Below are 22,562 nucleotides of genomic sequence, written 5' to 3'. Positions count from 1 at the left end.
TTCTTTAGTATGCTTTATTTGCAAACAGCAGGAGTAAAAGGTCTTGGTGCTTCTTTTATCAAGCACCCACTGGCTTTGCCTCAGTCAATACTGCCTCACTAAATTAATTAAATGATTGCAAGTAATATTCAGAAAGAGTTTTGCCCAGGTTGCACATCTTGCTGCCACATCAAATACAGCAGTGTGTGCTCCCTCAAAGTAATTACATCGTGCTCATTCATGCAGAAATCCAAAATCCCCCGACGAGTAGCTTCTACCTGTAATTCTATTTTAATATAAATTATGGATTTCTGGTAAGTCACAAATTGAGCAACATGTTATATTGGCCTGCTCGTACACTATGTTCTATTTAGGCTCAGTAATTGGCATGTCCTAGATGAATACAAATTGTGGACAAAAAGCCTTTTGTTGTCAAGCTCTACAAACGTGGATTCAGTTACCAGCGACTTAAGAACAATTGAGAGCTTTTCCCTCTGCACATCTGAAAACAGCACCGACAATACCTCATGACTGAAAGTTATTGTCCATGCCTTAATTGCTATTTGCTAGCTATTTTCATGTATCGTTTGTTCACATGACGTTTGCACTCAAATCACAAAGCTTTTTAACTCACTGTATGAATTTCATTACAAAATTCTGAGCTCATCTTAAAGAAAAGTCTCAACAGGACTAACTAGTCATGTTTTTGCAGGATGCAGTCACAGACAAATATTGACATGTCCTGTTCTGTCTGCTTACAGAACAAAGCCTTTAAAAATTCCAATAATGTAAGTAATAAAAGAATTAAGAGAGATTTTAAAAATTAAACAAGACATCGCAAGGAAGGAACCTGCAAGTCAGCACAATTCAGCTCAAGTAAGGCTCATCTACATCACTTTAATGAAGTTCTCATTTGGTAGACATCAAGACACAAATCCTCTTGTTACTTTGGATACACAACTGTAGGTTGAGGCAGGGGGAAGAAACCAAATTTTTAGCTATGAAGGATACAGGAGCAAAGACTGAGATTTTCCTTGCTGTATCTTTTTCATCTATGCCAGTAGTTTTATCTACTTCTAGGAAATAAACAGATCTTCACTTTCAAAATAGATTCATCTACAAAGGCCACATAAAGGACAAACAGAAAAAGCACACAGGAAAATTATTCAGCCATCACCAGGACAAAATTCTGAATGCTTCCTCAAGCTAAAGTAAAATGACAGTAAGTAACACTTCAAAACATTTTGGAAAAAATAGATTACATAAAAAGGTCCTGTCACACCCCTGACCCCATCCCACTACATCACTTGCTTAAGTTCCGTGAGACCCCAAACCAAAGACTATGTGCTTACTACTATTTAAAACCTCTTGATTGCAAAATTAATCCGGAGCTATCCTTATGCACAAGTTGAAGATCCGTTCCTCTTCTGCCTACTAAAAGAGGATGAGATGTGATATTTTAGGACATAAACTAGAGTTTGAAATTTATTCATACGAAAAGCCTTTCAGTGCATTTCTCTGTTTTCTCCTCAGAGATGACTTGCAGTGGGATAGTCTTCACCACAAGAATATGATACCCTGACCATGCAAAACGCTTTCTATGTTTAGAATAAAGCCAATCTACCTTGCTTTCTTCCTTCTCCTGCCTTTTGAATACTCTACACAATACAGTATTTTGATAGTAAAGGCAATCGGTGCAGCCTGCATTCTCAGTGGGACCTGCATATAAAACCCATTTGAAAAAGCAGTTTCAAATACTGAAGTAGGAGCCAGGCACTTAGTGGCTACGTGCCTCTTTCCTCTTAAAAGATGTTCCCCACTCCTCCTCTGGCTCACAAGGTGAACAACCGCGGATAAAGACGAGGAAAATCTGCAGCTTTGACATCTGGTCAGGAGACTCCTTTTGTGTCAATAAAAAGATGCCCTTCTCTAGTCTACTAAACAAGTAGAAATGTGAAGTGTTCCAGAGGAGAAACTGTTATAAACAGGCCTACCCAGATAAGCATTTCAGCTGAGAGATAACAGACTACATGAGTAATGCACTATCATATAGTGAAACAAAATTGTCACAGACAACTGTTTAGCATAACAACGTAGGGTCACAGGAAATGATTTCATAGAATAGATTACAGTCAACCACTCCTTGTCAGAAGGCATGACTTCTTCAGGTATGCTGAACCTCATGAGTCTTCCAAAACCTAACCCTCACAGTGGAGAACATGCTAACTACACCACAACTAAAGCACAGACTGGTTTGAGCATTCAGTTTCTAATTAGAAAACTGATCTAATATAATGAAAGCTCAGGTTGGATAGACCAGGAAGCCTTTACATCCAGCTGCCTCCTGTACAAGAACAAAACAAAGGATTACCGGGGTCAGACTCAAAAAAACAGCTTTGTAAGAAAGATGGTTTTTTTCCACTAGTGGAAAAGCCATTCTCCTCCTACAGACAAGTTCTCTTTGCCAATTTCAAAAGTTAGCAGAGAAATAATGCAATTTCAGTCCACATCCAGTTGCGTATTGTGAAATGGGAGTAGTAGGCATCAAGTCAGAGAGTCTCATCTTGTCCTCACGTTTTTTGCTGCCATCCCTCTCTCTAGTGTAAGCATGGCCTTACAGCCAATCTGTTCCTTCATGCTATGAACCATGCACTCACTACCATCCTGCCCTGAGTGCAGCAGAGCCATTAGAATTGCTTTTAACTATTTGGGTTCATGCAATAGAAACCTTCTCAAGAGCTATGACATTTGGCCACACTTCACTTCTGAAGGACATAACCTAAAAGCAGTTTTCTGCATTCCACTTTGCACATGCTTCACAGAAAGCAGATGAAAACTTTTCAAACATGAATACTCATCCAGGATTTAAGCTTAACTGAATAAGTTCCTTCAAATTGTTCTAATCTGACATAAAGGCATTTTTCTCTCTATTTTTTTTTTACAGGAGTTTACCCTCACAGAACCTGTCTACAGCTGGCAAACAGAATAAGGATCTTTGAACAAGCGTGGTGAACAACTGACATCAATATTTTAGCTTTATCTACCCTCCACTAGTCAAGTCTCAAAAAGACAGACAGTGAGGTGAGATGGCTGGACCATACCACTTGCACATTGCGCATGCACACATCCTTCTTCATGCAAGCATGTGACACTTCATTTACTCCCTGTTACATATAAAGGTCTGACACTTTCCACCCATTCATCACTGCCCAGTAACTCTATTCAAAACAGATCTACAACTACTCCTTTCAATTTTCTTCTCCTCAAAACCAAAAGTCAGTAACCTCATTATCCCAGAATGATTTACCAAGTCTTTTTTTAGTAGCTCAGTGTTACTCTACAGTATTCCAACACAAACCTCTCTGAAAGATTTCTGCATTCATTAAGTCCCTTCAGACACTCTACCCAAAGACACTTCCCCAACCCTATGGTTCTTCTACCTGATCTCGGAAGAGGAGGATGTAATTTGTCTGTAATGGTAAGTTTTCTTGTTGACTAGGTATCTGACGGGTTAGACAGCAGTCATAATTGGAGAACACCAAATACCTTATCTCAGAATCTATACAAACTCTTACATACCGACCTATACCATATGCATTTTAACACACCTCTTCTGTTCCCCCAACATATAGAAACCTCCTATTAAATGTAGCTGATCAGTGCACACAAATTTTAAGTCAGCCTCAAATCCAAGACTAAACTGTAACTCTCTGTAAAAGAAGCCAGTACTAAATAGAATAAATTCTATGAAAATGGATGAAGTCGCTATGAAAGAATTTTTATTTAATCTTTCAGACAGTCCAGTTCTGAAGAACAGAATCCCCTAGGTAATTCTTAAATACAGCTCATATGCAATGTAACTGCAGGATTCCTTTTGCATAGAGCAGAATGCACTTGTGCACACAAACCGTGCCTGCACAAATGCAATCTAGCTTACGTTTCCACTCAAAAACATGTGGGTTTTTTTTATGTAACATGCAAAGCATCTGTGCTTACATACAGGCTTTGAAAGCTATGTTGTAGATGTTGTATATCGCATACAATATTGTGTAGCATATTTCCAGCATTCCTACGTATGTGTTACGAACTGATCAGTACTTCAACATATTCCATGGCAGCATTGTGCAGAACTAATCTCTTCAGTCTCAAAACAATCAATTCTGTTGGTGGCAAAGCAATACTTTTGGTTAAGAAACAGAGAACTAAGAACCTTTAATTTCTTTTGTTTTCCAGCTTTTACCCCACAGTACTCTAGAGATCTTTCAGTATTACTCATTTTCTTTCATATTATTTCCATTGATTAAAAATAAGTTACAAATCAGTTCATTAATGGTCATTTAGACCACTATACTAAACTCTAAATCTTTCTGAAACTTAACTTCTTCATGAAAATGAACTCATGATTTCTCTCTCCATCTTCACTCAACATAAACGCTTGTGTTCTTAAGAACTTAAGGATAACCATGTAATACAATTTACTAACAATTCTGGCTCACTTTGTGTTCTTAATTCATGCTGGGATCAAATCTCTCGCCTTATAATTCACTTGGATAGTAGTTTGTTTATCCTAGCCATCAGGATTATGACATAATTCATTTAAAATACATTAAGTGTTCTATGAAATCTATGCCCATACATAGAACTGCTACTTCTGCATTTCTCTTTCAACAATTAATCTCATTAATTCTTCATGGAGCTATACAAAATTAATTTGTTCTGCAGTTGGCCATTTAAAAACATTACCGTTATGGCTATAGAATCTCTGGGTTATTCAATTGTTGTATTTACCTTTTTGTGAGAGAGTAGCTTACACAAAGTCTCTGAGGTCTAGCTTATCCCATAGTACTTTTCAAAAGCACGCTGCATAAATAATCCAGAAAAATCTCTCCAAAGATGATAAAGGTCTACAAATACTTCTGTGATCCCACTGAAGTCTTAGAGAAGTAGCCTAAATGTCCATGTCAAAATTATTATGCATTATAGAAAATCTAAAAGAGAATTTCTGTACAAGCATTGAGCCAACCTGTGCTAAGGCTAAGATACAGCAAGCTTGAGCATTAACCAGGCATCATGTTCTCCATGCAGAAAAAAAAAAGGCAGGGGGTTTTACAATCAGCAATAAAACCCCACACACAAGAAAAACAAGGGCAGGAGGGAATGACTAGGCTTTTTGAACTATTCTCTTTATTTCCCCTCACCCTCACTAAAATAGTAAAAGGACTGGTTATATCAGATGTTTTGACTAGATAAATTTTAGGAAATATTTTGAGGTTTGCTTTGCAGTACTTTGTTACAACTCCCTACCGGTCAAATCTGCAGAACAGAATAAAGTAATTCTTCTGCCAAAAGCACATGAGAACAAGAAACTACCTTCTTGAACACAGAGGTTTCTAGCATCAGAGTACAGCAAATAACTACCAATCACAAACTAATTATTCAGGAAATAAGACAAATCAGTACGGTACAAGAAAGTGGAGAACGTATACTGATGATCTGGAAAATGTAAAAGTCTTCCTTTTCTCCACTGGTGAGCCCAGACACACTGTATTGCAGGAACTCTTCTGAAATGTCTGTCTTATCTGAAGACTAACCAGCTATCACCACCAGTAACGGTAAAAGAATTTTAAAAGAGCTCTACCCTGACTGACAAAGGCATTAAAGAAATCTGTGGCTAGAAAGTTAAACCATATATGTTTAGATTAGATACAGGTTTATTTAATAGTGACTGTGTTCAGCTTTCAAATAAAGTATCAGCCTAAGTGATGGCTTTTTTTCTTTCAGACACTTTCTTGGTAAGGAGACTTCTGCCTAGGGCCCTACAGAGCTCAGAACTTGTCAGCTTGGTACAATGCCATCAACAAACTAAGAGCAGACTGGAAAGTCCAAGGATGACCATTAACCATATTTGGGGCATCCAAGTAAACCTGGCAATATGCACACAGTTTGGAAAGGGAGGAAAGGAAAAACAGAGACTGCTCACTACCTCCTTCCACCTCACGACTGCCCCCTCTCTCTGTTCCCATTGCAGCTCTCCGAACAGAGACTGACAAGAAGTGCTGATGTTAAACCCCAGCCTGAGAGATTTTTGTTTTAATTTGTCAGAGAGGCTTTATTTAGTGCAACTCTATTGAAACAAGTAAAATAAACGATCCACCAAAAATATAGTCACTGTGTTTGTTAAGCACATGGGAGAAACAATAACGTATAGGTGGACCACGATTACATGTTCTGTTGAAGCTCAGTGGAAATAAAGCCATGCCTCACTACTAGAGAAATACATCCTGTTACCCCATACAGCCATGTCACATACTGCACACAGTCTTGCCTTTGAAGCTACAGTAGTAACACAGTCAGTATCCCCGCTCTCTTACCGGTTTTCCAATCCAATATACCGTACATTTAGTGCAGAACATGGTTTTATCCCCCTGTGCTATCATGGCTCGTGTTCAAAGTGACAACAACACAGCAGGAGGCATGGTTAGCAACTTACCTGACAGCCCCACATTTCAACACTGGAAAACTTTTAGCGCTATCAATCACAAAGCACAGGACAAAAACACCTTCCTGCTCTTTTTTTAAGAAGGTGCGTAGAATGGAATTCAAGTCTTTTGGGTAAGACAAGGTGCTACCGAAGTTGAGGATCAACTTTTGTAAGTGCATCAGAAACAGACGGTAACCACAATGCTTCTCTTTTTACCTGTCTTTGAATAGGAAGCTGCGCATACTCCAAACACACCTTGGTACTTGACACTGAAAGAAAGGTGTAGATGTCTTGCAAAGGTAAATGGAGTGATGCTAAACATCCAGGCAGTTTAATGCCCATCTGTGTGTGTCATCACCAAAATTATCTTTTAACTAAGTACTCCAAGGCCTTCTGTCCTCTTACATGCTAGTTGTGGAGTTCACAGGGAGCCTGGTACATTTCCAGATCTGGTACGAAAGCATCTTCCCATTCATTAGCAACCCACACCAAGGAAATAGCACCACAGCAGGTAAGGAAAACCTAAACAAAAGCAGTCCACTTTCAGCAGGTGTCATCTTCTCCCTGACTTGTCATTTAAAATGGATGAGTTGTCTAAATAAAGAAGTTGAAAGGGAACTATAGAAACCCAAATTAGACTGTCTAGGCAAACCCTGTGTTATAAACACTACCCAAGATTAAATTCCTTTTGCTCTGCTCCACATCTCAAATGTCTTCATAAGAAGCATTACTTATAAGTGAAAAAAGTGTATATAAAAAAAAAAATCCACAACCACCACTATTTCCGAATTTGCAGTTATTAGAACTGGAATTTGCTTTGTGAAGGTGCCAGGGTAAGACTGGTGTGACTGGTACCCCCTGGCTCCTGGCAATATGGTTAGCATAACTAACACCATTTTATAAGGCAAGCAGCCATTCTCTGTGACTGAGCGGGCCCCATATTCATTCCCTTTCCCCTTACCCCTTATTATCAGGCCCTGAAGGTCCTGTGAACAGAGTAGAAAAACCAAACAGATTTCTTCTTCCTCTCCCTACCGGCCCCAAGACTCCTGGGCGCCAGGCCAATTACTCCCTGCCTTACTGGCCTTGAAGCTCCCAGGCACCCGACCAATTCAGTGGTGGTGATGACCCCATCAGAGTACACAGAGTACTGTCCATAAAATGAAGCAGTACAAGTACTAAGTGGGGAACTTGGACCGGAGCTGCTGCTGGACAGTGAGACTCGTGAGCTCCGGTGGCCAGGGACACCTCCACCACCATCTGCTTCCCCCGAGGACTGACTCACTCATATGCTTTTATATGATTTTCGAGTCTAGATTATGATTGTTAGATCAATACAGCAAACCACGTACTAAGATTTGACCCAGTCTGCAGAGGGTCCACGTGATTAGAAATAATAAGTTAAGTTGCATTATAAATTCTGTATTACTTAGGTAATTAGAAATCATAAGTTAAGTCATATCATAAATTCTGTACTACACTACTTATAAATTGTACTACTCTGATCCTGCTTGTAGAAATCCTGTGCCATTTTAATCATAAATTCTGTGCTATACTTATCATAATATCTTGTTAAGAAAATAAAGCTTTAATTGTAACTATGTTTTAGTGCCATCATCATTCTGCCAAGGATCCTTAAAAGAATCTGCCTGTGCCCTTAGTGTTGGGTGACAACTGGCAAGCTTGATTAACGATTCTTGGGAGTAAATAAATTTTATTCTCTGGTGCAGCATTTGCTTTTCATATCCTGCAAAATTATTCTGCTCACGTGTGCTAAGAAAGAAGGGTATGGGGAGGGAACAACCAACTCACAGAGACAACTTAATAAATACAGATGAACCTAAAGCAAACAAGTAAACAAGCTAAAAACATTCAGTTCTGACCCCAAAACACATTGAATCTCTCATTAAACATGCTACTTAAAACCTATGATATATCAACTTGAATGAGCATCAAATCATAGAATCATAGAATGGGTTTGGGTTGGAAGCGACCTTAAAGATCATCTAGTTCCAACCCCCCTGTCACAGACAGGGACACCTTTCTACTAGACCAGGTTGCTCAAAGCCTCATCCAGCCTGGCCTTAAACACGGCCAGGGAGGGGCACCCACAACTTCTGTGAAATGCAAAGAAAGTACACCTGTTCCAGTTTGCAGAACTTGTTTTCCTCACAAGTCCCATTGCTTTCAGGTCTGCTTGGGGTATCTTATCATCACTTTATATACCTAGTCCACTTATACTCCCTTCATAATCACAACCTTGGAAAAATGATAGTGAAGTAATATAAAGTACTGCATTTTAAGAGCTTAATGAACTAAAGAGTAAGAAACTGAACTTAGCAGTGAAAAGTCAAGTTCTACACCTGGAATGATCTCTCCTTTCAATCACGTTACCCTTTATATGAGCTGCCATTGTTAAAAAGAAAAAAAAAAAGTGAAACAAGGCATTACATGTAAGAGTAAAATAAACTATACTCCATATCAGTATTAATTCTACTCTAATTTACAAAAGTTGCAGAACAGGAATTGGGAATTCAATGCCACCGAGAAATAGCATGTATCAGGTCAGAGAGCAAAGAGGTTGCTTAGCTGTACTCACCTAATGATTGTCTAAAATGCCTCCTACTTTCATATCAGTATATAAAGGTAACTTGTGAATTCACCAAACTTACGGTCTAGAAGATATGTGTGCCATTGAACAATGAGTACCATTATGCATAACAGTCCATTACGTAAAGAGATTTAAAGGAATACTTTTCTTTGGGCATGATGAAAAATAATTAACTAAAATAAATCCATTTGAGCCCAGCACCTAGGGGAAAAAAGGGAAGATCTACTCTGTTAGGTTGGCTTTAGGTTAGATTATGTAAAAGAATATGCTGGCAGGAGCGTGGATCATCTTTAAAGGTCCTCTAAAAGGTCTCTTGAGAAGACCAAAGCAAAGAACTGAGCCACAGGTAATAATGGCACATATGTAAGATATACTATTACCTGTTAAACTAGCTCACAAGACAGAAGAAGGGGAAGAAAAGCTCTGAGGCATCAGACCCCTTCTACAGTTAGTTTTGTAATCAGATCTGCACCGGGTTCCTGCAAAACACAAAAGAATCCAACTTCACTCACACTGCAAATTTGTTAGGGAAGAAGAAACAGAAAAAGTAGCAGGCAAAGAACTGGCAGCACGCTTTTTCACCCACGCTTCCCCTGCTCTTGCAGCACGGTCGGCAGCACAGCTGCATTGCACAGCCACCGGGCTGGCACACTGCACGCAGGAGTCGCCTCCTGTTGTACAATCACGCCGGGGCCATAGTGTGGTAAGGAGAAATGTGGATGTACCATACTTGACGTGAATGAACCCAACAAATCCCTACTCATTCTGCACTTTTCCAACAAGAGGCATGAAAAAGATTTTGAAGTGAAGGATATGACTTAAGAATTTATTACAAACACTAAAATGGATTTTGCCTGTCGTGTTGTTATCAATGGACACAACAATGTTGTTATTATCTGACCTCACAATGTAGGTCAGATTTGCAGTAATAACGTAAACCTCTTTATTCGGATTTTTTTTGCTTCCAGCTGTACCAAAAACTTGCTATCAAATTCACAGGACCAAAAGCCATACAAAAGAACATCTGTGTAAAACAGAGACAGTTTCTTGCTGTTTTAATGTGCTGTGGTTAGGTCAAAGCCTATATCAGTGACCTAACAGGTCTCACTTTTTTTTTTTTAATTTAAATTTTTTCTTGTGATTCATACAGTGTTACACAGAAAAAAAAAAAAACCAAACTTGAAGTATGTGTAAGAGGTCTTGACAGTTTCTGGTTTTAGATGGTTTGATAAAACTATGTGAATTTCGCTCACATTTTACGTACTTTTCACATCATTGCTTACAATATACTTTTTAAAACGTGTTGTTTATTTTTTTTTTTTAAATCACGGACTTCAAACTATCTATTACCAAAAAGAAAAAGCAAAATCTCCAGGGCTTTTGTAGAAGAGGGGGTTTCTACAAAAAATCCGAGAGATCCTCCTCTACCTAATTAGCCCTCCTGAAAGCACACCAGCAGGGGCATTTCATTTTTCCTTCATTGATCTGAAGAAGCATAAACAGTTCACTCAAGATGCATGCACCACAAAGAGTAGCTTTTTTTTTTACATTAATTTGAAAAGCTGCTAAAATAAACTTCCTTATCATTCAGTCAGCTGCCCAATAAAAGAACATCGGGTAATAAATCTCAATTTAAACCAAAGCAGCTTATCTAAAAGAGAAAGGGAAAGCTGACATCATTCCTCCCCTAAAAATTTCGTAACCAAATTTGTTGTTGTTTCAAAGGTCTAGAGTTTTATCCTAGAGTAAACAGTCAACACAAGAGTTTCACAGGAAAATCTTAACAGTAATACTTCAAGTATTAAAAAGACCAACAATGCAATTTAGAAACGCTTGTATCAGGATGCAGTTCTCACTCAAGGGCAAAGCCTCCCATCAGACACAAGAGAAAATAAAAATTCAAGAGAGTAGAAAAAACAGAGAAATAACCAACAGAGGATAAAGTAACTGAAAGTTAGAGGGAAATTCAAAAAAGAGCACCAACCTGCACTTAGTACTGTTTGGTTGCCTATACATTTGCATTTTGGTTTAGAGCAAACAGGGTGGTTTTGAAGTGAATACCCTCTCCTTCATCTTCCTCACAGAGCTTTAGTTTGCTTTGCAGAGTGGCTCATGTGTGTGAAAAATAAACTCATTTTGGAGGAACCTGAACTGGAAGTTCTGCTCCAGCAGAAACATGCTCTAATCCCTGAAAGATGTAATGGTTCAGACCAGTCTTTGGACATTTTCAAAAAACAAGGACAGCTAGGATGTTTGGTCCAAGGAACTAGCACATATCTTGTTCAAAGTAAAACTCCAAACCCAAAAACACTGTAGAGGCCCCAACATTAACTGATTCACTCCCCTTATCTGCTCTCATTTCACCAGAAACTTACAGGTATAGACACAACTAAGGTACTAATGAAATTCCAATGTGGAACCAATTTGTAATCCACAAATATTCTCCAAATCTGCCTTTCTGTTAGCAGGGACACTTTTGTCAGAGTTGCCTCCTAAATTTAAGATGCTCTTTGAAAGAAAAAGTCCCCACCAAGTATTTTTCTGCTGTTTCACACAAAGATACCACCAAAAATTGTTTCAAACCATGGAATCACAGAATCATTTAGGCTGAAAGTGTCCTCTAGAGATCATCTAGTCCAGTCCCCCTGCCCCAAGAGGGTCAGCTAAAGCAGGTTGCCCAGACAGGTTTTGAGTATCTCCACAGACAGACTCCACAACCTGTTGTAGTGTTTGATCACTCTCACAGTAAAAGTCTTCCTGTGTTAAGATTGAGATTCATTGTTTTTAATGTGTGTCTACTGCCTCTTGTCCTGAGGAAAGCTGAGGAAAAACTCTGTTAAGACAGACTCCCTGAACAGGTTTAGTTTGTCCAAGCTGAGACACGACAGCAGGGCTAAGGTTTCTACTGTTTCCCATCTCCTTCTTACCTGCCTGTCCAAACCCCACTCAGCTGTGAGTTTTCAGAACACCACAAAGAAAAGCCCTAGAGTGACATACTCTGAATAACATATCCGGAAGAAACAGCTATTTTGAGCTACAGCTGTCTACACAACAAAGACCTATAAGGAAAAAAAAAATTCAAAATAAATTACCTTTTGTATTAAGGAAGAAAAAGTTAACCTAGCAATTAATTTGAATCATGCTCTACGACAGCAATGACATCTTATCGTACCAAATACAGGTGCATGACACTGCCTCAGAAATAAAGCTTTTCCTTCAAAGTTCACAGATGTAAGGAACCTTCTTTCTCCAGCACTCTTCTAATACAGAACCAGTTCTTCCTAATAAAATGCAAAATAAAACTAAAACCCTTTTCCTATCATGTTCTACTACAATCTTTAAATACTCTGTTACATGGCCAGATATTTTTCCCCTTAAGATAAAATGCAAGATCTAATTTTTAGCTAAAATATTTTCAGAAAAGAAACACGGATTGTGATCATTTCATGCTCCCTGTTGTTTCATCATCAATACAAAAACCATTATTCAATATGCATACAAATCCTGATATCTGGAAGGCAAAACTCACATTGTAAATGGCTCTGCATAACTACACAAGAACTTGATATCTGGTATTCACTGTGGGACCAAAAGTTACCTTACCAGGGTATCATGTGAACTCCACAGAACTCTGCTTAATTGCACTTCACCTTATACAAGCAGGATAAATTGAAGATTTGCTATGCTGAACCAGATTTCCTGCCTAGAAAAAAAGCTGTTAAAAGAGAATTACTGTTCATTTCTGAAGTAGCACTATAAACAAATGCTGGTGTTGATTTAGTTGGCATATCTTATTGTTTCTCATTTAGTTTGAAAGCAAACACTTGGAACAATTCTAATACCATGAATGCAATATTTTCCAAGTCTTCTGGATGTCACCACATAGTGCATCATTCTCTTCCAAGAATGAAGAACAGCAATCTACCAAAACAAAGGCAGTATTGCTACTGCACTGTCATGAAGACCTCTAACTCATACTGCAGTGTTGAGCTACAAAGCATCTTCAGCAAGTTCACCCCAACAGAACATGCCTGCTAGGATTTGAGTGCATCGTGGCCCCACACTACAAGCAAAAAACTTACCTATTTCTCATCCTGCTTCTCATGAAACAATGGAAGAGTTGGAGCAATATAAATGATATCATATCATTAAATTTTCATCAGGTGATTCTACTCTAATTCTAATTAAGTTGCTATTATTAGTCTGAAGTGGCTCAGAGGCTGGAAGCACAAGACACTAACAGGAATAAATTATAAGCTTAAATTCAGTTCCTGTAATAAAATGTCTTCAAAGCAGAGAAGTGAGAATGGAAAAGAAACTTTATAACTGAATTGTGATCCTTCTGAATCTGAATATGTGTCTTCTCAGAAGTCTAAAGCAATAGCTCAAGCTTATGATCTCATCCATACTACTCCTACAGGACAGAAACCTTGATCAACAAGTAAACAGACATTTTTCCAGTCTGTTAAATTAACTTTTTTTGTACCACTACCCTGAAGCAGGTATACTTGGCATATAGTTTGCTTACATCTATAATAATTATTTGTTCCTATTAAGAAAACCCTCAGACATTCAACATGGATCTTGACCTTCGAGACCTTTATGTTCACACTACTTCTGAAAGCATGATTAGGAACACAGAAAATCTTCCAATTTGCAATCTGTTTCTAGTCCTCATTTCTCTTTAAGTGTGTTAGCATAGCTCAGCTTAAAAGCTATGTAACATAATTATTGCATCAACCTTACAGGACATCCTCAAGTTTCACCTATATTTTACTTCTGATCAGAATACCTCAGATGCAGTTAGACATCCACAGGAATAATTAGGCTAATAAAACGATTCAGAAATGGTTAATCGTAAAGACAAAGGATTAACGAGACAGCTAATTTATCATACTGGGGTTTCACCAAACTGTTGAGTAAAGTCACATACCTAGTCAAATACCTAGGGGCTGGTATATTAACTGGACTGGAAATATTAACTCCATCAATGCCACAAACTTAATACTTCAGCTAACGACCGAACAACACTGTTCAAACTTTTCACTGAGCTTCTCTCGGGAGCAAGCTGCAGGACTGTCACAAACAGTCCTGGAATTGCTCCTGGAAAATCTCACCTGGGACTTGTTCAGAGGGACTCTTTAAAAACCCACTACCTTCAACAGCATTGTCAGCATCTCACCACTGCCACAGAAACTTTCTACAAAACATTCACCTGTCAGCTGAAGTTGATGTTACCTAAATACCAGGAAGCACGCACACTTCTCCATGAAGATTAAGCTTCTTCCCCTTTACGGCCATCCCCCAACTATCATTCTCTCCTGAAAGGCAACCAACTCTCACAAAGTAACTCTGACTTGACAGCAGTTTCAGGAAAAATTCAGTTCCTCCTGCACTGTCAGGTACCACATGATTGCTTGTTTCTCCCTGTACACTCTCCCCGGTTTTTCTCATCACTATGTTTTCTGTCCCAAGGCAGGGTTGGTTTTTTTTTTCTCCAAGTCATTTTAGTCTAGCGCTCCTAGTCCCCCAGGCACATCTTAAATACCAAAGCATGGTCCCCAGGCAGAAGCAGGGTGCAGGACGAAGCAGGTGGCAGGGAGAAGGAAGAGCTGCATGGCCACCACGCAACCCTAGGGCAGGCGAGGGAGGAGGACAGCAGCCAAACGCCACGAAGGAAGGCAAGAGACAAGCATGCAACGTGTACTGGTTGCTTCAGTTATGGATTTGATGACACAACCACTCAGAACCTAGTATGGTACATATAAAGACTGATACAAGAAGGAAAAGGAAAAGTTTTAAAGCGAATTCTTCTCTCGAGGATTTCATACCAGCATTGCTTCATTCTGCCACTGCTGGATGTTCATGTTCTTACACTCATAAGCTTCAACCATGCTACCCTTATGCACACCCAAAGACCTTCAAACTTAGCAAGAAACAGCAAAATCTAGCCGAGCTGTCAGGATTTCATCCTACCAGCAAGGCTGTGCTGCAAAAGGCAGAAATAAGTAAAAATCACTCATTCAAAAAAGCTAATTACTTATTTACACAGGGTAAGCAGTATCAACTTCTATCAAGTGTGATTTCCTTTAGGGGAAAAAAAAAATTTAAAAAAATCTCACTTTTAATTTTGGGCACCAGTAAATTTCCTAGTGACATATTTACATTCCAAGTTCTGCAAGCAGATTGCTCCTCCACTGCTGTTGCTCAGCAGTATCCCAGTGACTTCAGCAAACCCAAGGAGTTAAACAAGAGTAACTAACAACTTAATTTTTAAGGTCCATTCTTTAAACACCAAGAATTGCTAATATTACTGGAAATAAAACCAGCTTTTATCTACTACTGCCTTATAGTTCTGAATTATTTTCAAAGGGGGGAAAGGGGAAGAGAGAAAGAGGGGTCACAGAAAAATTAAATATGGCCTACACATGGAGGCACTATATCAGCCACTCACATCTCCTCTGCATGGAGAGCTCACTGGTTTTGGCCCTCAAGCCAGTCAGAACAGATGTGGTTTTGTTTCCATTTAACAGAGACGCTCCAACTGACAAGCAGATTCTGGAAAAAAAACAACTGGTCTCTGGCCTAAGGGAAAGTGATTCTTCACTGAAAAGAAAAAAAAGTAAAACAGTTCTAATGTTGTTTCAGAGCAACACATGACACGACCTAAAATTGCTCTCCCAGGTCTGAACTTGGCCCCTGCTATCAAAGACTAGCAAAGGCCCCTGCTACCCCTACAATGCTGGTCACAAGCGGTGGTCCCACTTTGAAGATGCAAAGCCTTGCTGTTGTAAGGCTTAGTGAGAATCAAAATCATGCAATCCCTTCAAATTTTCACACGCTCACCAGCAGAACTGCTCCTCTTTCAGCACTCAAGCAACTCCTGTGGAGCCAGGACTTTCCAGGTCTCTGAGGTTTTGGACCTTTACCTGTAGGAAGAACTTGGATGGGGGGGAGAGAGAAAGCATAGGGACAGGAGGGCCAAGCCTAAAGGCAGATTCAAGAGTAGGAAAGCATAGCACACTTTCTGTAAATTATCATTACATAGCACAAGCCAACTGCCTGATGTGTTGATTACATGCTCCTTTACCCTTCCAGTTAACAAATTAACTTCAAATCAAGCTTTATTTGCTGGTTATTTGCAATCACGACAAACCCAAAGCAAGTTACGCATCATTTTCTTTATTTTCACGCCATTCAGGTTCTTGTAAAATACAAATTATCTTCTTCCTGACAAGTCTGAATTCCAATTGCATGAGTCAAAATTTTTTAAAAAGTCACTAAATTGCATAACAAAGTTTGATCATTGAATCATTTACAAAGCCTAACCTCTTTGAAGCAATGAAAACTACAGCCTTGTCTCCAGTCTGGGTATTTCTAACACAGTAAGTTCATTTTCATTCAAAAAAGCCAAGACGGAGCTCCCTTCCCCAACACTATTACTATCATGTGGAGACAAGGCAAAAAATTAACAACTACGAGCTCTGCACAGCCTCATTAGCAGCACAGCACTGTGAGTGTACTACAAGGTATTTTTAAATTGCACCATGACCATCTTTACTCTGACAACTGAATTAAAAGCCACTTCTTATAAAAATACTAAATGGAGATTTAGCATTTCTACAGATTCTTCAAATGCTTATTAGCTGACAGAAAATCTTGACCAATTATTTCCCAAAATGTACACTTTTAATTTACAAAATAATAAACTCTTCCTGTCAAGCTACAGTTGTATTAAGTTATGATTAATGTTATGAACATAATAACATTATGTTATTAATGTTATTTAATACATGCACGTACAATATATTTAGGCTGCTATGGTAACTTTTAAGATTGATAAGGAACAGAACTTGCTTTGGAGCAGAATTAAGGCAGGCACGTCCTTCTTTCTACACAATGTCTTAGTATAAAGATTGTAGGTAATGACATTAAGTATTACTTATCAAATATGCAGTTTCTTATGCAAGAATTACAGGGGTTTTGGAAATAAACCTCTGCAAGAGCAAATATCAAAGTTTACCATAGCTTTAGTTGCTACGATGTGGTATTTCACTGAGCACAGTTCAATCTAATTTGCAGCACATATACATAAAAACTACTGCAAAAGAAAGCCCTTCAACTGTTTTTTTCCACTCAAAAAAAAAAACCCTGATTAAGCACAGAGGTAAGAAATTTTGGAAAGTGTGAATGAGACACAAGCATCTGATTAACAGAACAACACAGAACTGTAATTTTAACTCTAACTATAGAGAGGCTTTTCAAAACACCATGTTACAGACTTGAACATCAGTTCCTGAGCATCATAATCAGAGACCTCTCTACAGAGTCAAAGATCTCTGATAACAACAAATATAGGAGTGTCTATTCTCTGTCAGACAAAGAGCCTTTAGCAACACACATGCAACAGGGGAGGGGAAAAAAAAAGTAAATAACATTCCATAGAAACACCAACAAAGACCCCAGAGCCATTAACGGGAGAGTGGCTCACAGGCTGCGTACAGTAAGAATTACACAATCAGCAGAACAGTCTGGAACCATAACCTGTTCTACTCAAAATCCCAACACCTTCGGCTTAGCAACACTGCACCTTCTGAGGCAACAAACCACATGATATTTTTGAGCTCAAAGTTAGAAAGACAAAACTAGATGACAGCCTCAGCTCAACTAAGGTAACTTTTTTAATGAGTTGCAGCCAATATAGATAATCCATCACATAGAAGTAACCCTTTAGTTTCCAATTAATTCAGACTGTTTTCTAGCCAAATTAATTTTCCAAGTCAGTTGCAGCAGGAGAGATGAAAATATGATTTCATAATGAAAACTAGCACCCAGACTAATCATAAGATAAATCCACCGCTTCTCCGTAACAGAATCTTCCTTCCACACAGGCTGACAAACATTAAGTTACATCTAGCAGAAGAGCATCAATGCCAATGCAGTTTTCCAAAAACAAGGCAAAGCCACTTGTTCATATCAATTTAAGAAACCTTTTTAAAAACAAAACAACTAACACCCACCCAAAAACCCAAACCAAAACACAAAAAACAACACCAAACAAAAAAACAACCTAGATTTAATGCTCCTTGGTCTCATCCACGTGATGTAGGGCTCATTACAATTTGAAAGGTCCAAATACAATTTTAACACTATTCAATTTTCAGGTTTTTACGTTGATTACCATTTAAACATTTGTTCTGTGAAGATTTCTATTGCTCCTGAGAAGGAAAAAAACCTCGCATATATGTGTGACATAAATTCAGAGAAATCTATTTCAGTTATTTTATTCAGAATACTTGGTTATAAACCCAAAGTTAATACGAACATCCCTCTCAGACTAAAAAAAAAAAAAAAAAAAAGCTAATAAAAGCTATACTAAGTCATATCCAGCTTACAAAAAAAGCCCAGCACATACGTTAAAATCCACTACACATTTTAAGTTAATGCATTAAAGTCATAGAAATAAATCTCCCAGGTCTTCACTAAATTAAATCTGGCTCTCCCTTAATAGCAATTACAATTCTTATCTCTGTAATTCCTACAGGAAGGTTGCTTTGGATCCTCCTGTCCTAAATCAGGAATCCCCTTCTAACTTCCAAATGGGTACGTATATGGACAGCCTGTATCAATCTGAATTAACTAAGAATTTCCTCTTCTCTTAACTCTCTAACCTACCTATTTACAGATAGCAATCAGAGCGGTTTCTTCCTGCTCCAGAAAAGATTCCTATATAGGCATGAATAGGAAGAGCCTCTTCCTTGCACCAGCTCTATCAAGCCATGCAGCAAGTCAAACAGGGAACCTGATTCGACAGAAAACTAACCCAGCAAAAGAAGCAGTTCTCTGTCAGATCAATGCGATCCTTTCAACGGCTGCCTGTTAGAGCAGATTAAATGTATCATGAAACTGCACATCAAGAGTTGACAAAGAACTAGCTAGCCACCTTAAAAATAAAGCAAACATGGAAAAACATCTCATAAGAAGCACTCCTTAAAGCCAGCATTGTCTCTTTAACAGGCACTTCAATCTCCCAACCATCACAAAGGAAGTAACAGACAGAGAAGGAAAAAAGCTGTATCATTTGAAATCTGTATCATGTGGCCTTGGTTTTCAAAATAACATTTGGCTAGACACAGATGAGCAATAAGAAAAGTTCACGTTCTCACACAGAAAAAGAGCAGAACTCCTCCAACCTGCTAAATCCACAGGATGAAGACAGCCCACATGACTAACAATTATTTTCATTTTATGATCACCACCAAAACTTTTAAATGTCCCCTAAAACAGGCCATTGAAGTCATTCTGCATCTGTGTTTTAGTTACCATACGATATAAAGGCCCTTCTGTTGGGAAGCATTGTAATAAACCATCCTGGTGCACCTTACCCTGTGTACCTTTCCTCCTGTAAAGCCCACAAAGATGCTTCAATATGTTGTTGTTTTTCTTATTTAACTGGCAGAGGGCTGTTGTAACCGAACCCGTCCGTCCCTGAAGATACTACCCAGTTCCTCAAGGAGAGGTATGTAGGGCTTTGCAGAGGTGCTCTGTTTCAGCAAGTGGTAACTACTCACGTTCACAATGCAATTAACCCTGGCATAGCCAATGCAAAGGGATATAAATTGCTGCTGAACCAAGTTCAGACTGTATCATTCTCCCCTCCCTCAGGTATTAAAAAAAAAAAGAAGATGCTTTAAGAGTCCCTCACTAGGTTCATTAAAAGCAACAACATTCATCCAGCATCTCCAAAATTACATCCACATTGGTCAAATGCCTAGAATTTATTAGCAGGTCTTTTCAGAGGAAGTGGAGTGGGGTGTGTTTGTCTGTTTATTTACTATTTTTAATAGTATTGAGACTAAATTTAATCTCATAATGGGTATCCTGTAAGTTAAGATAAAAAATACAAGGTTTTAATGAAAAAAAACATATTTGATTAAGCAAAAAATTTTTAAGTCAAGTGGTACAAAATAAATCTCAGTGAGTTTGAAAGTCATGTAAGCAACCTAAGCTTAGGGAAAGTTCAACTGCAGTCAGACAAGTTCAGTGTGTCCAAGAATCGGATTCAGTATAACCTGACCTTAATTTCCTCACTAGGCATTCACTTTAGTTAAAGAAATAATATCAACCTTCAATAGCACCAGTAGGTAACTAGCAATAGTTTCTCTACAGATAGGTGTATTTGCTACTCTGATTTAGCATCCACCTGTACAATGGGTGTATGCTTATATATAAATATACACAAATACATTTTACATATCAAAAGATACAAGCTTTTAAAGTGGAAAGGAGAAAGTGAAAAGGAGTTTCTAAATGAAACTCTCACCCAGGCATTTTACAGGTACTGCAACAGAAAATAACTACTATTTAAATAACTCATATGACTCATGTCACACCCTAGACAAGGATTAATCCAACACCTTCAAGGCCTTTTTTACCTTAGAAGAGGGATCTGCTCCTCAGCAAAGATACAGTTTATGCTAGTAGAATCACTTTCACTTGGCCAATTCAGACCCGTTGCCCAGACCGAGGTAAGACAAAGTCCTCTGGCCAGTAAACCCATGCCCATGGCAGATCCCCCGCTGGCAGCACTCGCTTGACACTGAGCACCAGTCTGGTCCAGGCCAGTGACCTCCAGGAACCAAAACACCTGAACCCTCATCCCTCCTTAGTCCCTTTTCACAGCATAGGAAGTGCAAATAGAAACACAAAGGCAGCACCTGGGTCAACAGAAAGCCATCCCATTTTAAGGAAGAAGCACTTTTCTCAACTATTTTGTTTCTGCCTGTGGAAAATAAAAAGCTTGATGACAAAGCTGAGTATACGCAACTTGCAACCCAGATCAATAACATGTAGTTCTGTTTGTCATCAGCCTGAGAACGATTAGCAATTGGTGCGTAATACTGAAGACAGCCAACAGCACCAGCAGGCAAGACTCCTGGAGTTTTTCATTTAAGTGGCCTCGTTCCTGAGGACTGGCAATCACAGTCTTAGAGCCGGCCTTTGCCATCTGCAGCGTTTGCTGGAGGTTTAAAATGTTACACACAAATAAAAGCAAGTTTTCCCAAAGTAGATCATTAGCACCAAGCAACATCTAGGTCAGGAGACAAAAAACTTTCCATCACACCTACTGTTAACAAGTCACCTTTTCACACAGTAAAATCCAAAATAATCCAATCCAAATAGAGGGGATGAAGACTGAACACATCTGATCTGCATTAGCTGGACACGTGAACAAAGCACTGAGGCGCAGCACTACCAGAAAGCCCCTCACGTACAGGGGCGGGGAGGGGGCGGCAGAGGGGTTAAACCTCACCCGGCAACCCGGGACAAAAGCGGGCTAGCTGGGGTGAAACGAAGCCGTGATCCCCCGCTGGCCTTACGTGCCACCAAGAGCTGGGCCGAGGGGCACAAGCAGATGGGGGCAAGATTAAACAGTAAGGGAGAAGAGGAGAAGGTTCAAAAACGTATATTTAAAAAATTTAAAAGGAAGTTACCACGATAGTAGCAGATCTAGGGGTGAGATTTACCTCCCCCACGAAACCACCGGAAAAATGCAGAGTAATCGAAGCGGACGCATGCACATGTGGGCATCCACTGACACACACAAAGCACGGACCGCGCATCTGCGGAGTTGCCGGGGTCCCGGTGCAAACCAGCCGGTCAGGGCTGAGCCGGCAGCGGCCGGTGCAGGGGGTGACGATGCACCGCGGAGCAGCGGCACGCTCCGCCAGGCCGGGCCGCACCGGGCGGGGCGCGGCTGGTTCTAGAAGGAGCCACCGCCCCCCGGGGCCGCACCGCCCGCCCGCTGCCGGGCGGATAAAGTTTGCAGCAGCCGGCGGCGGCGCCACTGCAGTGCCGGGCGCATCCGCCGCAGTGAGCGAGCCCCAGCCTGCGGGAGGATGAACGCCGGTAGGCCCGGAGCCGGCCGGCTGGCCGCCGCGGCATCCCCTGCCTCCGCCCCGCGGCACCCCCGCTGCCCTCCCCGCTCTCCCGCTCCACTGACCGATAACCTCCTGCAGCTCGTAAGCGTCCCTACAGATGGGCCAGCCGACGGCCGGGGCGGCGGGCGCCGGCTGGGGCTGCTGGACGTGGACCGGCGATTCGCCCTGTTCCGCCATGATGCTGCCGGAGCGCCCAGGCACCCGACGACCTTCTTCAAACTTCCCTTCCAGCAACACCTTTCGGCCGCGCTCCCTCCCGCCCTCCCCGCGCAGCCGGCCGCCCGGCGGAGGGAGGAGGCAGGGCACCGAGGGGGAGGAGGCAGAGGCGGGCGCCGCCGCCGGCCGCGGCCGCTCGCCCCGCGCGACTGAGGGGAGAGGGAGAGGGGCGCTTGGGCCCGCCGGTGCGCGGCGCCGGCAGAGGGCGGTGGTCGCGCCCCCCCCTCATGCGCCCCCGCCTGAGGGACAAGCGCGGTGTCTCCGGCGGAGCGCCCCGCGGGGGACGGCCCCGCTAACCCCGGGGGCTCGTCGCCTCCCCCAGCGCCTCGTAACC

General features: G+C 40.5%; 1 protein-coding gene across 1 annotated transcript in view; it reads right to left on the bottom strand.

The window, feature by feature from the left end:
• The window catches only part of STK39 (serine/threonine kinase 39), a 105,469-nt gene extending 83,265 nt beyond the window's left edge, over positions 1-22,204 (bottom strand). The window contains exon 1 of the mRNA XM_068407786.1: positions 22,075-22,204. Within this exon, the coding sequence (XP_068263887.1) occupies positions 22,075-22,189 (115 nt within the window). The 5' untranslated portion in view covers positions 22,190-22,204. The remainder of the gene's footprint in view (positions 1-22,074) is intronic.
• Between the last annotated feature and the right edge of the window lie 358 nt (positions 22,205-22,562).

This window comes from Nyctibius grandis, chromosome 9 (genome assembly GCF_013368605.1).
Source record: "Nyctibius grandis isolate bNycGra1 chromosome 9, bNycGra1.pri, whole genome shotgun sequence".
NCBI lineage: Eukaryota > Metazoa > Chordata > Aves > Nyctibiiformes > Nyctibiidae > Nyctibius > Nyctibius grandis.
Note: the sequence above shows the minus strand (reverse complement) of the source record. Positions and strands in the feature narration are given on the sequence as shown.